At 43.0% G+C, this 17,195-nt stretch overlaps 2 protein-coding genes across 7 annotated transcripts in view; one reads left to right on the top strand and one right to left on the bottom strand.

Annotated features, from left to right (window-relative positions):
* LOC140466628 (serine/threonine-protein kinase 33-like) overlaps positions 1–7,483 on the top strand; it is a 101,545-nt gene extending 94,062 nt beyond the window's left edge. The window contains exons 11-13 of one of the 2 annotated variants that reach the window (XM_072562073.1): positions 468–662; positions 5,939–6,145; positions 7,157–7,483. In XM_072562073.1, the coding sequence (XP_072418174.1) occupies positions 468–662; positions 5,939–6,118 (375 nt within the window). In that variant the 3' untranslated portion in view covers positions 6,119–6,145; positions 7,157–7,483. Of the gene's footprint in view, positions 1–467; positions 663–5,938; positions 6,146–7,153 lie in introns of both variants that reach the window. The other variant, XM_072562072.1, reaches the window with a different exon arrangement.
* Positions 7,484–11,763: 4,280 nt separating this feature from the next.
* Positions 11,764–17,195, bottom strand: part of arhgef39 (Rho guanine nucleotide exchange factor (GEF) 39) — a 66,698-nt gene continuing 61,266 nt past the window's right edge. For all 5 annotated transcript variants that reach the window (XM_072562207.1, XM_072562210.1, XM_072562211.1 and 2 more), the window contains 3 exons: positions 15,547–15,679; positions 15,299–15,402; positions 11,764–13,147 (listed from right to left, as the gene is read on the bottom strand). In XM_072562207.1, the coding sequence (XP_072418308.1) occupies positions 13,090–13,147; positions 15,299–15,402; positions 15,547–15,679 (295 nt within the window). In that variant the 3' untranslated portion in view covers positions 11,764–13,089. The remainder of the gene's footprint in view (positions 13,148–15,298; positions 15,403–15,546; positions 15,680–17,195) is intronic.

The following is a 17,195-nucleotide window of genomic DNA, read 5'->3' as shown; positions in this document are numbered from 1 at the left end:
GAGGCAGATTTAAGTTAAGTAGTAAAAGAAGAGTTGAGCAGATTTTCTTTTCTAGCCAGATGCTGGCGGGAGTCTGGACATTATTGCCTGAAAGAGTGGCGAAGTCAGTAAGTCTCACAATATTTCAGCAGTATTTTAGATACTCCACTTGTTGTACCATGGCCTTTAAAAGCTGGAAAAGTGGGATTAGACTTCTCACCAGAATGGACACAATGGGCTGAATAGCTTCCTTCTGTGTTGAAAATATCTGTGTCTCATAACAGCTGTTAATAATTCACAGCTGCTTTCAAGTCTGCAAGGTTTTTGAAATCTGTAGAGTATCAAATCGACTTTTATAATCAATGTTGATACAAGAGGAATACTAGTTGTAGACTTGCGGAGCGCACCTCGCCATCTTTGATCAGTTACTGACAGCTCTGCCATATTAAGGCATTTGACACTTCATGTGTAATTTTGCATGTTTTCAGGGGGATACTAGTAGGAGCAAACGACCCAGAAATGTGTTGGAAATGATGAAACAGTGGAAACTAGGTAACCATAGCGACAATGAGGAGGAAGTGGTAAAAGAGAACGGGGTGAATGAGGATGATGACCTTGCCCAATCAGAAACAGACATGAAGACTGACCTCAACTTCAGCAAAGCACTTTCACGTACTACAAAGGTATTTTTTTCTAACACTGTTAAAAAATCATTTCTGTTTGCATAACCCTGGTGTACATTCTCAAGGAAGCACCTTGTAGCTGCTCAGTAAATGAGCAAATGGGAAGTTTATTGACACGGAAGTTTCTGTATCTAAGATGATGTCACCAAACAATAACAAGGTGAATGACTAGATATGAAGATAGCGCAGGTAAATGGCAGTGGATAAGAGGAGGGGCTTGAGAAACTGGGCTCTCAAAGAAGGTTTGCAAGAGATCTTATAACAAAGTTATTAAAAATTAAGTGTTTTGCTTATAATTACTAAGATATCTGGATGTAGAAGGCATTTACCTTAAGAGAAAGGAGGTGGTAATTTTAACTTATTCTCTACCTTGCAGAAAATGAGTGATGGCGAGCCAGCAAACAGGCTTTTCAATTTGTAATTGACACCACTTGGATGAAAAAAACACTTGTGCACACATAAATATTGAGTCTTTTTGTGATCTCAAGATATTCCAACGTAATTTACACACAACGTTGTAAACACTTTTGAGCTGTAGTCACTATTATAATGTAAAACTGTGGCAGTCAATTTATAAGCTGCAAGCTCCCCAAACATCAAGCATGGAGAGAGAGCAAGCTAACATGGAGTAGATTCAAAATGTTAGCTTGCTCTCTCTCCATGGATGCTGTGTGTCTCGCTGTGATCTCCAGCATTTGTTGTTTTCAGTACAGTTTCCAGCATCTGCAGTAAAATGTTCATTGGATGGTGACTGAGGCATAACTAGTAGCTAAGACATTGCAAAATAAGACCCTTGATCTTCTCTGAAATAGTAACATTGTGTCACTTGGATCCATCACACATCTAAGACTTAGTTTGACATCTCATCTGAAAGACTGCCCAACAGTGCTAGTGTTTTGTGCTGAAATCACTACAGTACACCTTGAACCCACAATCTGATGACTCATGAGGCAACAGTGCTAGCAATTGAGATGTCGGACTGATTGTTCTGCCAGATATGTCAGTAGCTTCAGTTCATGTGTCTGAAACTACTTCAAGCATCAAGCTAAATTCTGACCAGTAATTCAGAGAGATGAAGGACGTGAAAGAGGCTGAAAATTAGCAAAGAAAAAGCCAATCATTTACAAAGCCAGGCATGTAAATTTAACATTACTTGGTGACAACATTTTTTGTGCCATCCTGTTTTTGTTATACAGTGGAAATTGGATTAGAAAAGCTTATGATTTGATCAACCATTTTACATTTGGTTTCTCTTGCAGTGCATTTTCTGCTACTTACAGTAAACACTTCAATCTAGACTAAAGAAAATCTCTCAAACAATTATTTCTGTATTATCAATAAATGATAATGTAACTAGGAAGCTTTGGATTTAGATATGATAGTTTGACTTTTCTGGAATCCATGATATGGAGGTGCTGGTGTTGGACTGAGGTGGACAAAGTCAGAAGTCACACGACCAAGTTATAGTCCAATGGGTTTATTTGAAATCACAAGCTTTCGGAGTCTTCACCTAATGAAGGAGCAGCGCACCAAAAGTTGTGATTTCAAGTGAACCTGTTGGACTATAACCTGGTTATAGGAAGGAAGAGCTGTTGATATCATACACATGGAATTTATTAAGGCATTTGATAAGGTTGCTCAAAGTAAAGCGATAGTGAAGTCACATGGTGCACAACGTGTTCTAGCTAGGTGGATAAAGAACTGGTTGAGTAACAGGAGACAGAATGTAGTAGTTGAAGGGAGTTTCTCGAAATGGAGAAAGGTGACCAGTGGTGTTCCACAGGGGTCAGTGTTGTGGCCACTGTTGTTTGTGATATACATAAATGATCTGGAATAGGGCAATGTTTGCATGATCAGCAAGTTTGCAGATAACACAAAGATTAGTGGAGTAGCAGAAAGCATAGGGGACTGTCAAAGAACACAGGAGAATATAGATAGACTGGAGAGTTGGGCGAAGAAGAGGCAGATGGAGTTCAATCCAGGCAAATGTGAGATGATGCATTTTGGCAAGTCTAATTCTAGAGCAAATTATACAGTGAATGGAAAAGCATTGGGATCTGGGAGTGCAGGTCCATTGTACTCTGAAGGTTGCTGCACAGGTGGATAGAGTGGTCAAGAAGGCATATGGTATGTTTGCCTTCATCGGATGGGGAATGGAGTATAAGAGCTGGCAGGTCATGTTAAAATTGTAAAAGATATTGGTTTGGGCACATTTAGAATACTATGTACAGTTCTGGTCGCCACATTACCAAAAGGATGTGGATGTTTTGGAGAGGGTGCAGAGAAGGTTTACGAGGATGTTGCCTGGTATGGAAGGTGCTAGCTGTGAAGAGAGTTTGAGTAGGTTAGGTTTGTTTCCATTAGAAAAAAGGAGATTGAAGGGGGACCTGACTGAGGTCTACAAAATCATGAAGGATATATACGGGGTAGATGGAGATAAGCTTTTTCCTGGGGTGAGGGATTCAATAATGATGGGTCATGTTTTCAAGGTGAGAGGTGAAAAGTTTAAGGGGGATACACACAGCAAGTACTTTACGCGGAGGTTGGTGGGTGTCTGGAATGCGTTGCCAGCAGAGATTGTAGAGACAGGCACGGTGGATTCATTTAAGATGCGTCTGGACAGATGCATGAGTAGGTGGGGAGCAGAGGGATGCAGATGGTTAGGATTTGGATGACAGGTTTAGATAGTAGGTTTGGATCGGCGCAGGCTTGGAGGGCTGAAGGGCCTGTTCCTGGGATGTAAATTTTCTTTGTTCTGGTGTCACGTGACTTTGGACTTTTAGAATCAATTGAGAGGACAGAGGAGAAACTGAACACCTTCCTCCAATCTCGAAGTGACTGAGAGGGAACCAGCTGGTTCGGTTGCCTTCAACTATTCCGAGGCATACCTGCTTCGTTTACTTAGTGCTATCTCAATTTGGTATTCTTCCACCAGATGGAAATGATAGCTCCTTTCCTATCAATTAAATTAATACAAGCAACAAGAGCTTTTCTTTTACTGGACAGCTTATTATGGTTAAACCTTTCATTCTAAAAAGGTTATAACCTTTGTCATTACTTCCAACTTCATTTTGGCTCTAATTTATAGTTGCTTATTTATATCCAAGCCAATGACGATCCCATTATGGTAGGATGGATAGCAAATAACAATGAGTCAGTATACAAAAAGGTGCTAGAGAGCTTGAAGTCATGGTGCAATGATAATAAGCTCTCTCTCTCAATGTTGACAAAACTAAAGAACTCATCATTGGCTTCAGGAAAAAAAGAAAGAGGACACGCTCTCATCTATATCAACAGAGCTGAGGTGAAGAAGGTTGACAGTGTCAAGTTCCTGGGAGTGATGATAACCAACAACCTGACGTGGACCTCCCATGTAGATGCAATGGTCAAGAAGGCACAACAATGCCTCTTACTCCTCAGGGGGCTCAGAAAATTCAGCATGTCCATAAGAACCCTCACCACCTTTTACAGATACACCGTTAAAAGCAGGCTGGCTGCGTCCATAATGGCCTAGTATGGCAACTATTCTGCCCAGCACCATCAGTAACCACAGAAGGTGGTGTGCACAGACCAGACCATGACAGAAGCCAACCTCCCATCCATGGGCTCCATTTACACTTCTCAGTGCTGCGGAAAGGCTGCCAACATCACCAAAGACCTATCCCGCCCAGTAATGCTCTCCTACAACCTCTTCCATCGGACAAATACAGAAAGTTGAACACATGCACCAGCAGGTTCAAGAATAGCTTCTTCCTGCCGTTATTAGATTGCTGTATGGACCGGCTAACTTCAAATAATGTTGATCTTGTCAATGTGGTCTTGCCTCGTGAACATCCTGTGTGGTGTAATCTGTGTGCCTTACCTTGTTCAGGTTTTTTTTGCCACCCTGTGATCTGCCTGTCCTTGCTTAACCCCTGTACTGCTCACAAACAAAAGCTTTTCACTGTACTTAGGTACATGCGACAATAAATCAAATCAATTAAACATTATAATTTTCAAACAGTGAACAGAATTAGACCGGAATCTGCTTTCATTTCAATTTAATTTCAACGTGTTCTCTTTGTAGGAGCAGCAAGTTAAATTGAATTTTAAGTACTGCTATTTCTTGGTGGATGATCAATATGTAAATATAACTGTTTGGATGCCTTCCTATGAAGAATATTATTTCTTGAATCGAAGCCAGAGACTGTAGAGGGGCAATCTTACCTCTAACTTTTGTTTCTTTATTTACAGCCTGCGATGCTTCCAAGCATTCAGTCTCTAAACAAGATTGCTCGCTAATATTGGATAACCAATTAACCTAGAGGTTATGGAAGTGGATGCAGAAACAGGAAGTCTTGAGGTCAAATTCAATAAACTTAGTGGGCTGACAGTTGAGTAGTCTTAGGGACAAAGCAACTAGACAGTTGCAAAAACCCATATAGCTCCAGTGATATCCTTAAAGATGGAAAACTGACAGATCTATTCGATCAGGCCTCCTCATGACTGCACTCCTACATGAGGTGGTTGACACAATATCCTCAAAGTATTGGTACTATACATTTTATACTTTGTTTTTAAAAGTTAGGAGAAATTTAAGAACTCTACCAGCTATAGAGTCATACAGCATGGAAACAGACCCTTCAGTCCAACTTGTCCAAGTTTCCCAAATGAAACTGGGTGGCATGGTGGCTAGCACCGCTGCCTCATGCAGACCTAGGTTTGATTCCACCCTCAGGCAACTGTCTGTGTGGAGTTTGCACATTCTCCTCATATCTGCATGGGTTTCCTCCGGGTGCTCTGCTTTCCTCCCACAGTCCAAAGATGTGCAGGCTTGGTAAATTGGTCATGCTAAATTGCCTATAGTGTCCAGGGAGGTGAGTTAGCCACGTGAAATGCAGGGTTACAGGGATGGGGGTGGATCTGCATGGGATGCTCTTTGGAGGGTAATTGTGGACTCAATGGGCCAAATGGCCTGCTACCATACTGTAGGATTCGATGAAACTAGTCCCACTTTTGCCTGTGTTTGGCCCATATCCTTCTAAACCTTTCCTATTCATGCACTTGTCCAAATGTCTGTTAAACGTTATAACTGTACCTGTGTCCACCCCTTCCTCTAGCAGTTCATTTCACTTACGAACAATTTGAAAAGGTTGTCCCTCAGGTCCCTTTTGAATCTTTCCCCTCTCACCTTAAAATTACACCCACTAGTTTTGAACTTGCCCACCCTAGGGAAAAGACCTTTGCTACTCACCTTGTCTATGCCCCTCATGGTATGAGATTGTGTGTGCTTTCAGCCAACAGGTGCAGGTGCAAGACAAAAACGCCATTCGATTGACATTGCACCATTGCCGGCTATGTTCGCATCAAAACATCATCTGGCTTTCAACAGAAAAGGCCGACGGATGTCCGAATCGGCAGTGAATCCAGGAATATTTAACAAAGTAGCCACTCAGACTTCTCTGCTGAAAAGATAACTCTTCACTGAGGAAGCCCATTATCAGGTACTCTAGAGAACAACAGATGTCTGTTAAAATCTTTGCAGGAGGCAGAACTTTCAATGTTTCAGCACTAAAATCATCTCACAGCACAACGTTTACTCAACTGGAATGTCAGCCTTGAAAAGAGAGCTCAGCATCCACCACCAGATAAGGTGGCACCTTCTGTTTCATAATCATAGTGGGGGAGAGCACAAAAGAAAATACATTTGGGTGCTGTACCTTCAGAGAAACTTCCTTCAGTCTGGTGGTTTTTCTGATTCTGAGCTGCACCTCCTGGGTAATTTTTACATCATTAGAAGCAGAAAAAGAATTTTTCCACATTTCCACTGTTTAAAACATGCCTGCATTTTGATCCACAAATCAACAGATCACAAAATTCTGCACATACAGTCAGTTCTGCTTTAACACGGCAGTCCCATTCTCGTGCAATCCCATGTTGTAAGAAAAACATATAACAGCAGCACCATTTAAGCTAATGGGGCTGGAATCACGTTATAACCAACACATACTTTAAAACTTCATGCTTTAGAAACAGCGTCCCCAATTCGTCGATTGTGTTATATCGAATTCGTGTTAACAAAACATGTATTATAGCAGAACACCTGTGAATGGAAATCAGTGTTTAAATAAGTTGACATGTCACAAACAATAAGTATTCCCTCAACAGATGCTGACAGATTTTCCAAGCATTTCCATCTGGTGTTCCAAATCTTCCCCCGAAGTCCAAATTGATGTGGAAGGTCTTATAAGATTTTTTGTTTTAATTTACTCATGGGACGTGGGTGTTGCTGGCTGGACCCAGTGTTTACTGCCCGTCCCTAGCTGCCCTTGAGAAGGTAGTGGTGAGCTGTCTTTGTGCTGTATGTAGACTACAATGACTGTCGGGAGGGAATAATTAAACATTTATTAAAAGTGTCTCACATTCCGTATTGTCATTTCAGTATCTAATCCTCATTGTTTTTATTCCCCCTCTCCACTGCCCCCCTTTGTTCTCTCTGGCACCATCTCCAGTAGCTGCAATAGGTCGAAACCCTATTGATCTCCCCAGTTGCCAGCTTAAAACCAGCTCTTCAAGTGTGAAGCCTGCTTCAAGCTCAGCATGAGGCCACCCTGCAACCGAAAGAAATAATTATTCTCCGTAGCAACTTGTCTTCTTATTTTGGAAAGCAACTGTTCAATGAAACAATGTTTTATTTACTGTTAATCGTATTTGGCTTTATGATTCTTGTCACACTCAAACATTTGAATTCCTGAAAATATGTTACAATTAGATGAATTGAATGCTAACCTAATCTACAATTGTGTGCCGCATTGCACAATTTGAAACAATATTACTATTAAACGGCGAGAAAATTAAAAGGATGTTGCTAGTTTTTGGTATTAAATTGAAGTAGCATTTTAGATATGAAAATCTCTCCACACCAAAAAAAAATCACACGTGATTGAGTTTTCCACGATACGGTTGCAAGATTAAGATGCAATTGCTGAAAGACAAGGAAAAGATCAAAAAGACTTAGACATCACTTCATCATACCCTGAGGTTTCCCAAACATACTTCACAGAGCATCGTTTTTGAAGTGTGATCTCACTTATGTAGATAAACAAAGTATTCAACTTGTACATATCAAATGATGAATGAATAGATGCTGGAGGGTCAGATTTTTCTCTGCAAAGTATCTGCCCATTAGCAATACTTGCCCCATCTGGGTTTCACACTTTTTGATTGTCAGGTTATTGAAAGTGTGAGCCAGTCTCAACGCAGTAATGGAAACCAGGATTTTTGGGAGCTAGGAACAGGCCATTCAGCCCATCAAGACTACCCCATCATTCAATACGACTGGAGCTGATCAAACACTTCAATGCCTTTCACTCACTCCTGAGTGCCACTGGAAACCTGCAAACCTGGCTGAACAAGAGCAAAAATCTCTATTGTCTTAACCAAAGTGGCCATGCGAGGACTAAGAAGTGTACATCAGAGCAGGTGATTTCAATATTAAATCAGGCACTGAGAGAGAAACAGCAGGAAAGAAAATTTGGACAGAAAGAGAAAGAGAATTTCAAATAGTTTTATTTTCACATGTACACACACGAGTTCAGTGAAAAGTTTACAAGTCATCACTCACAGCGCCATTAGATTAGATTCCCTACAGTGTGAAAAACAGGCCCTTCGGCCCAACAAACCTACACCAACCCTCCGATGAGTAACCCATTCCCCTCTGACTAATGCACCTAACACTACGGGCAATTTAGCATGGCCAATTCACCTGATCTGCACATCTTTGGACTGTGGGAGGAAACCGGAGCAACCGGAGGAAACCCACATGGACACGGGGAGAATGTGCAAACTCCACACAGATAATTGCCCAAGGCTGGAATCGAACCTGGGTCCCTGGTGCTGTGAGGCAGCAGTAAGTGCTAACCACTGAGCCACCATGCCGTACAGATTCTCTAATATAAATTCTTAGGGAAAGATTTACCACCCCAATCAACAATGGATTTAAGGTCAGCATTAGGTTCTTTATTTCAGATATTTATTGAATTCAAATTAAAATTGAATGCAAACAGCCCCAGTCTATCCAGTTTCTGTTCATAATAAACTCCCCAGCTCAGGCAACATCCTGATAGGTCTCCTCTGCACCCTGTCCAGTGCGATCACATGCTGCCTATGATGTGTCTTACAGAACTGCACACAATATTTTGGCTATGGCCTAACCAACATTTTATACAGTTCCAGCATCACCTCCCTGCTCTTACAGTTACAGAGTCATAGAGATATACAGCATGGAAACAGACCCTTTGGTCCAACCCGTCCATGCCGACCAGATATCCCAACACAATCTAATCCCACCTGCCAGCACCCGGCCCATATCCCTCCAAACCCTTCCTATTCATATACCCATCCAGAGTCCTTTTAAATGTTACAATTGTACCAGCCTCCACCACTTCCTCTGACAGTTCATTCCATACACGCACCATCCTTTGCTTGAAAAAGCTGCTCCTTAGGTCCCTTTTAAATCTTTTCCCTCTCACCTTAAACCTATGCTGTCGAGTTTTGGACTCCCCCACCACAGGGAAACAACCTTGTCTATTTACCCCATCCATGAGCCTTGTGATTTTGTAAATCTCAAGAAGGTCACCCCTCAGCCTCTGACATTCCAGGGAAAACAGCCCCAGCCTATTCAGCCTCTCCCTATAGCTCAAAGCCTCCAAACCTGGCAACATCCTTGGTAAATCTTTTCTGAACCCTTCCAAGTTTCACAACATCCTTTCTGTAGGAGGGAGAACAGAATTGTTCTGCCTTGGCCAGTAAGACCATAAGACCATAAGACATAGGAGTGGAAGTAAGGCCATTCGGCCCATCGAGTCCACTCCGCCATTCAATCATGGCTGATGCGCATTTCAGCTCCACTTGCCAGCATTCTCCCCGTAGCCCTTAATTCCTCTAGACAACAAGAACCTATCAATCTCGGCCTTGAAGACATTTAGCGTCCCGGCTTCCACTGCACTCCGTGGCAATGAATTCCACAGGCCCACCACTCTCTGGCTGAAGAAATGTCTCCGCATTTCCGTTCTGAAATGACCCCCTCTAATTCTAAGGCTGTGTCCACGGGTCCTAGTCTCCTCGCCTAACAGAAACAATTTTCTAGCATCCACCTTTTCAAAGCCATGTATTATTTTGTACGTCTCTATTAGATCTCCCCTTAATCTTCTAAACTCCAACGAATACAATCCCAGTATCCTCAGCCATTCCTCATATGCTAGACCTGTCATTCCAGGGATCATCCGTGTGAATCTCCGCTGGACACGTTCCAGTGCCAGTATGTCCTTCCTGAGGTGTGGGGACCAAAACTGGACACAGTACTCCAAATGGGGCCTAACCAGAGCTTTATAAAGTCTTAGTAGTACATCTCTGCTTTTATATTCCAACCCTCTTGAGATAAGAGACAACATTGCATTCGCTTTCTTAATCACAGACTCAACCTGCATGTTTACCTTTAGAGAATCCTCGACTAGCACTCCCAGATCCCTTTGTGCTTTGGCTTTATTAAGTTTCTCACCATTTAGAAAGTAGTCCATTCCTATATTCTTTTTGCCAAAGTGCAAGACCTCGCACTTGCTCACGTTAAATTCCATCAGCCATTTCCTGGACCACTCTCCCAACCTGTCTAGATCCTTCTGTAGCCTCCCCACTTCCTCAGTACTACCTGCCTGTCTACCTAACTTTGTATCATCGGCAAACTTCGCTAGAATGCCCCCGGTTCCCTCATCCAAATCATTAATATATAATGCGAACAGCTGTGGCCCCAGCACCGAACCCTGTGGGACACCGCTCGTCACCGGCTGCCATTCTGAAAAAGAACCTTTTATCCCAACTCTCTGCCTTCTGTTAGATAGCCAATCCTCAATCCATCCCAGCAGCTCACCTCGAACACCATGGGCCCTCACCTTGCTCAGCAAGGTCCACATGCTTTCTTAATCACAGTATCGATTGTCCCGATACAGTAAGGAACTGCTCTACATACACAGCAAGGTCCCTCTAATCTTCAGTACTTCCTAGAGTCTGACCATTCACTGTGTATTCCTTTGCTTTCTGTGTCTTGCCAAACCTCACACTTATGCAGATTGAATTCCATTTACCACGGATCATTCCAGCTGTATTCTCCAGTAATCTAAGGCATTCCACTAATTTTGGTATCATCTGCAAACTTACTGATTGACATGCCGAGATTCAATAAAAACAGAAATAACTGCGGATGCTGTAAACCAGAAACCAAAACAGAAGTTGCCAGAAAAGCTCAGCAGGTCTGCAAACATCAGTGGAGAGAAATCAGAGTTAACGTTTCAGTTTGAATCACAAGCAGCAAGTGCCCCCAACACTGACCCCAATGGAACCCTGCAGAACTCAGGGTTCAAGTCATAAAAATACCCATCACCCTCTGCTTCCTGCCACTCAGTCAATTCTGGATCCAATTGGCCACAACTCCTTGGATCCCAAGAGGTCTTACCTTCACTATCAGTATCCCATGTGGGACCTCGTCAAAAGCCTTGCTTAAGTCCAAGTGGACAATGTTGAATGTACACATCTCATCTATATGCCTGATTGTACTTTTCGAAAAGGTAATCAAGTTGATCAGACATGACCTCCCCTTAACAAAACCGTGCTGACTGGTCTTGATTAATCCCTGCCTCTCCAAGTGCAGATTAATCTTGTCTCACAGAACTGCTTCTGACATTTTGATACTGACTGACTGGCCTGGAGTTTCCTGGTTTATTCCTTGCTTTCTTCATGCAGAACAGTACCACACTGGTTGTATAGAAATATGCAATTTTATCGAGGCATCGCAACCAATAGACTTCTGTTTGTTCAGGAGACTATACCAGCCTAGCAACATGACCAGCTGGAAGACATTAATGTTGATCAAATAATTACAACAAAACCAGCTAGTCAGCATTGAACTTTCTCAAGGCTTGATCCATTTTACCTGTTCAGTTCATAAGAACAAAGGCAGGAGATGGAATTACACTTCCCCAAAATACGGTTTGAACAAGTCGCAAATGACTCAATAAAATCATGCTGAACATAAAGGGTTCTCCTGTTGCAAAAATTCTTAGCCAAAAGATTATTAAACATTTAATGTAAATTTATTAGCCATTATTATGCTTTGCAAATTATTCATTATTCTGACAATCACTGAGGCAGGATCATTATACAATTAGGATGAATAAAATTTGTGCGAAAATTGACAGCACATAAAGCAATTACTCCATTAATTAAGATTTGTGTGTGGCGATTGACGAGTATTAACCCTGGCTCTCAGAATGGACACTTAGAGACTGCTTATTAAATACAAGTACATTTGGCATTTTCAATGGGACAAACCAAACTCTTTTTTCCAAATGTTTGAATTAGTTCCTCAACAGAACAGTCAGAGGCTACACGATGACAATGTCAAGTAATTAATCAAAAGCTTCACTTGAAAAAGCTTCCAATAATTGAGTAAATGCTACTGTTGAAGTGCTGTAAATGCAGGTCAGGAAACCCGAAAAGCTCGGTGTGGGATGAGCATATAACCCCGTGATATGACAGCAAATTGAAGCTAGTCAATACTTCACTTGACTTTCTCTTCAAAACTATTGTTAATGGTTCGACTCCAATTCTGCAAAGGTAGGAGCAAAAGCGTAATGTTCAACGACAGCTTATTGGCATAAAATAGACAAGTAATACCACGCCAACTTCTGATTATAGTCTCAGCACATCATTCTCCATGTGGAGCATGTTTGACCTGATTTCAAGACCACCACTCGCCCCAAATGTTCCCCGATTTCCAGACTACTCATCTCCAAGTTCAATGGGATGCTACACACCTTATACCCTTTCATAACCAAATTGGTTCACGCTTGTAACTGGGAGGGTGCATGGGAAATTCCTGTTAACTGGGACATTGCTTAAATGGGTGACAGAAATGTTCTTCTTTCCCTTTTTTGGGTGTAACCAGCAGCAAAGCAGCAGCACAGTCCACAGCTCCTCCCAGATATCCGGGCAGGAGATATTCAACCAGGCAGCAATGAAGCAAACGTCACAGAGCCCTGAAACGCTCAGTGCTCAAGGCCCAGTCTGACAGGTCAGCCAGGAATGAACAGGGAAACAGCACGGATATTAAAACCAGCTGCCTGGTTACCCCTCACTCCCTCTCAGCCTTCCAGCATGGATCGGGTACTGAGTCCCAGAAACAAAAGCATCGGAATCAGTAGATTCCTGTTGACTCAGGTCAAATTTTTCCGTTCCTTCCAAGCCGTCAATTCAGCTTTCAATGTCCGCGTTATTATTACAAACTGGTCATGTGATCATGATTGTGAGGAACCCATTGCATGCTTATAATTCCAAAAATAAACAGAAGCCCTCCTCGCACGTGATGGAGATCAGTTCTTGCTGCTCCACAATCATGTTACAGAATGGTACAGTTGGTGCCCGACTGCTCCACGCTGGGACCAGCATCCTCGTGCCTAGAAAAATCAGAGAGGCGTTCCTTAGCAAACATTACTCAGAAAACCGTGAGGCAAACTTTTAAAACTACATCAGACCTCAGGAAGTAGGAACATTTGGTCCCTCGAGCCTGCTCTGCTCTTCAACAGGATCACGGGCAATCTGACATTCCTCACATCCACTTTCCTCATAAACACAAGACCTCTGCCCCTACAGCTCTCTGTGGCAAGGAGTCCCAAAGGCATGCTGCCCCCTGAGGGAAGGAATTCCTCCTTTTAAATTATTCTGAGATTATGCTATCCAGTAAAGGGAAATGTCCTCTCAGTATTTACCCTGTCAATCCCCTGAACAATCTTAAATGTTTCAATGAGATCACTTCACTTTCTTTTCAACTCCTTTAGACAGCAAACCAAGCCTCAGACTATTTGATCTTTGCTGATGAGACAATTCCTTCATCACCAGGGATTATTCCAGCGAACCTTCTCGGATTTGCTTCCAATGAAATGATAATTTGCCTTCAATAAAGGGACATCAAAACTGCTCCAGCTGTGGTTCCACCAGCACCTCGTGTAGTAAGACTTCCCAACTCTGATACTTCACTCACCCCTTGAAATAAGGGCCAACATTCCAGTCGAAAACAGAGTGCACTGGGAATAGGAGAGACTCAAGGGAATGAGATTCATCTGGGCGGCACAGTGGCTAGCACTGCTGCCTCACAGCACCAGGGTCCTAGATTTCATTCCAGCCTCGGGTGACTGTGTGTGGAGTTTGCACATTCTCCCTGTGTCTGCTTGGGTTTCCTCTGGGTGCTCCGGTTTCCTCCTACAGTCCAAAGATGTGCGGGTCAGGTGAATTGGCCATGCTAAATTGCCCAGTGTTAGGTGCATTAGTCAGAGGGAATGGGTCTGGGTCGGTGTGGACTTGTTGGGCTGAAGGGCCTGCTTCCACACTGTAGGGAACCTAATCTAGTCTGGTTTACCAGTCATTGGTTATTCGGTGTCCAGTGGCTTCAAAGGACTGATCACCTTCACACATTGCACTCCATCTCCCACTTCTCACCAGTGGGCTTTAATTGAGTGCTGGGTATTACCTCAGTCTGACATCACATCCATTCACCTGAACTTCCATCGCTGCTAACATTGAGGAATCCAACATTACAGCCTTCCCCTGCCATCCTAATGCAGTCACATTAAGACCACCCTGACGGTGAGAGAGATCAACTTCGCGTGGGTCTTTGGGTAGAGAATGGCTCAGCCTCTCTCTGGGTTAGCTCAAGCCATGGGGTTGCAGAAGTCAGCGAGGGGAATTCTGGGCCGGATGGAAGCAATGCACTTAGCCTCACGAAGAGTACCTCATCTCAAAGCTGCTAGAACAAAATCCAGCAGAACGACTGGGTGCAGGGAATGATTGGGCATTGACTCAGAGTCTCACAGCATGGAGACAAACCCTTGGACCCAAACTGGTCCAGGCTGACCAAAATATCTATCCACGCTTACCCCTTTTCTCTGCAATTGGACCACATGCTTCTAAATCTTTCCTAACCATGTATTTGTCCAAATGTCTTTTAATTGTTGTTAATGAAGCCAACTCAATCACTTCCACTGGCAGCTCATTCCATATGCGTACCACCCTCTGCATAAAAACGTTGCCCCACAGATTTGCATTTATTCTTTCACCTCAAACATTAAACTGATGCCCTGTAGTCCATGATTCCCTACACATGGGAAAAAGATTCAGTGCATTCATCCTATCCATGCCTGAAAGTATGCTAATGTTAGAGATATAGGTATACACAGGAACGGGGAGCAGTTACGAGTGGCAGCGTGGGGGCGGTGAGGGGTGGCAGCGTGGGGGCGGTGAGGGGTGGCAGCGTGGGGGCGGTGAGGGGTGGCAGCGTTGTGGACCTTAATAATGGATGAAATGTGTATCTGTGCATTTTGGAGACATCTGGTGGATATATTGACAAAGCGCAACATTGCCTTGAAATGCTTAAAAATTCAGAAAGCCTTTCATCCAAAGAATTTGTTTCAAGTTGAAAAGAGCACCAAGAATTTATGAGTGGGATGTCGGATCGATACAACAGTCAGAGCATCTTCAGAGAAAGGGCAAAGCAGCATACGGTGCAGCGATACACAAACTTTCAAACAAAGCTTGGATTTCCAACACACTACCTCATTGTGGAGTTTGTCTCCAGTCGGATTCGCTTCACTGCTGTCCCTTCATGTATCGGCTGGCTGTTTGCATCCATGTCCTTTACCTGCCGTTGGTCACTGTTCTGTCACAAGAGGAGGAGGAGGGGAAGGAGATTAATTTTAATATTGCACTGCCTGTGCCACTCAGTTACTCACAACCTCCCTTCGTTGACAATGAATGCACCGGCAGCTTTATGTATCTTCTAACCTCCGAAATGACTTCTTACCAAGCTTCTCTTGTTTCCACTTTGTGAGGGGGTCAGGTAGGTTTCCTCTAGTGTTGTATTTCTGTCCGACCGTAAGGGTCTCCTTGCTAGATTATCCTTCCTCAGTACGAAGACAGACCGGGACCTCAACTGTCTGTGAGATGACAAGGAGCAAAAAAGTCCAGTTAGTAAACAATACTTTATCTCAGCCTACTGAATCCTGCCAAACACACGATAGGCTACTGATGACAATTTTAGCTGCAGGTTTCAGGTAGCGTGTCACCATATTCAGTTTTGGATGCCATCGTCAGTTCATGAACCTTTAATTTGAAAGGTCAAATCACACAAGGCGATGAGATGACCAAGTAAGGTAATGGCTCTGAAAGGGTTAATGCTGAAGACTGCATTAAGCTCCATCCAATCTGAAAATGGAGTAAGGACTTGGGTGGGGAAAGACACAGTTGGTTCTTGAAGGAGACACACGCATCAAAGCCCCCTCATGGTCTTTGTAATTACATCTACCTTAATAACATGACTTGTACTTAGTTACTCTCATGCAGTCAATGACATCTTTTTAAGACAAAAACCTCTTCCTATTTGACTATGTTGTGGGCTTTCTCTGCCACATAAGACAAAACAGGCTCAGCAACAGATGATTGCCTGATGACTACCAAGAGTCCAGCTAGCTCATACAACATGGTGAGCAGCGATGGCTGTCCCCACCATTACAAAGCCTATATAGGCCGAAGGTCCAAGTAAACATGCTTCAAATTTGACTCCTGAACTGGGTGTCCACTCTGAAAGGCAGTCACCCTTCCCTTAAGACTGAATCTATTACAATACTGGAGTGACTCCTCTGTTCGAATACAGTGCAATGGAAATATTGTATTGTTCACTCTGTACTTCCTTATGATAGGAAAGACTCGAGAATTGTCATGGAATTGTCAGTCTGCACACTGTCAGGATCTCACTAAGGGCTATGCAATCACATGATGATTTTTTTTGAAGTGCAGTCACTTGATTTTGCAGGTAAGTGCAGTAATTCCAGCCAGTTATTAAGATGAATGATCAGTTAGTTAGATGTTGTGATGATGGTTGGATGATGATTGGGACTGGATGGATGTCACTGCTTTGCATGAAATGTTGCAAGTCAGCTGAGAGGTTAAACTGAGGTCCCATCCGCCTACTTGAGCAAAGATCTCATGGCATTGATTCAGAGAGGAGCTGTCGAGTTAATATCTGTCCCTCCATCAATATCACAAAAACAGAATACTTGGTCATTGCTGTTTGTGAGCACTTGCAACTACTTTTTTAAAAACTTCACTCATGGGCTGTGGGCATCGCTCACTGAACCAGCATTTTATTGCCTGTCCATAGTTGCCCTCAAGACGATGGTGGTCAGCTGCCTTCGCGAACCACTTTCTATCATGTCAGAGGGCAATTACTGGTTAACCACACGAGTCTGGAGTCACATGTTAGCCAGACCAGGGAAGGATGGCAGTTTTCTTACCTGAAGGACATCAGTGAGTTGTTAGTGGGTTTTTACAGCAATTGACAATAAATTCATTGTCACCATAAGCCATAGTCGACAACTGTCATGGTGGGATTCAAATTCACGTCTCCATCATATTATCTTGAGGTCTCCTTACACATCAGTCACTGAAAGCATG

This window comes from Chiloscyllium punctatum, chromosome 44 (assembly GCF_047496795.1).
Source record: "Chiloscyllium punctatum isolate Juve2018m chromosome 44, sChiPun1.3, whole genome shotgun sequence".
Taxonomy (NCBI): Eukaryota; Metazoa; Chordata; class Chondrichthyes; order Orectolobiformes; family Hemiscylliidae; genus Chiloscyllium; species Chiloscyllium punctatum.
The sequence above is the reverse complement of the archived record's forward strand: the minus strand, read 5'-3'. Positions and strand labels throughout refer to the sequence as shown.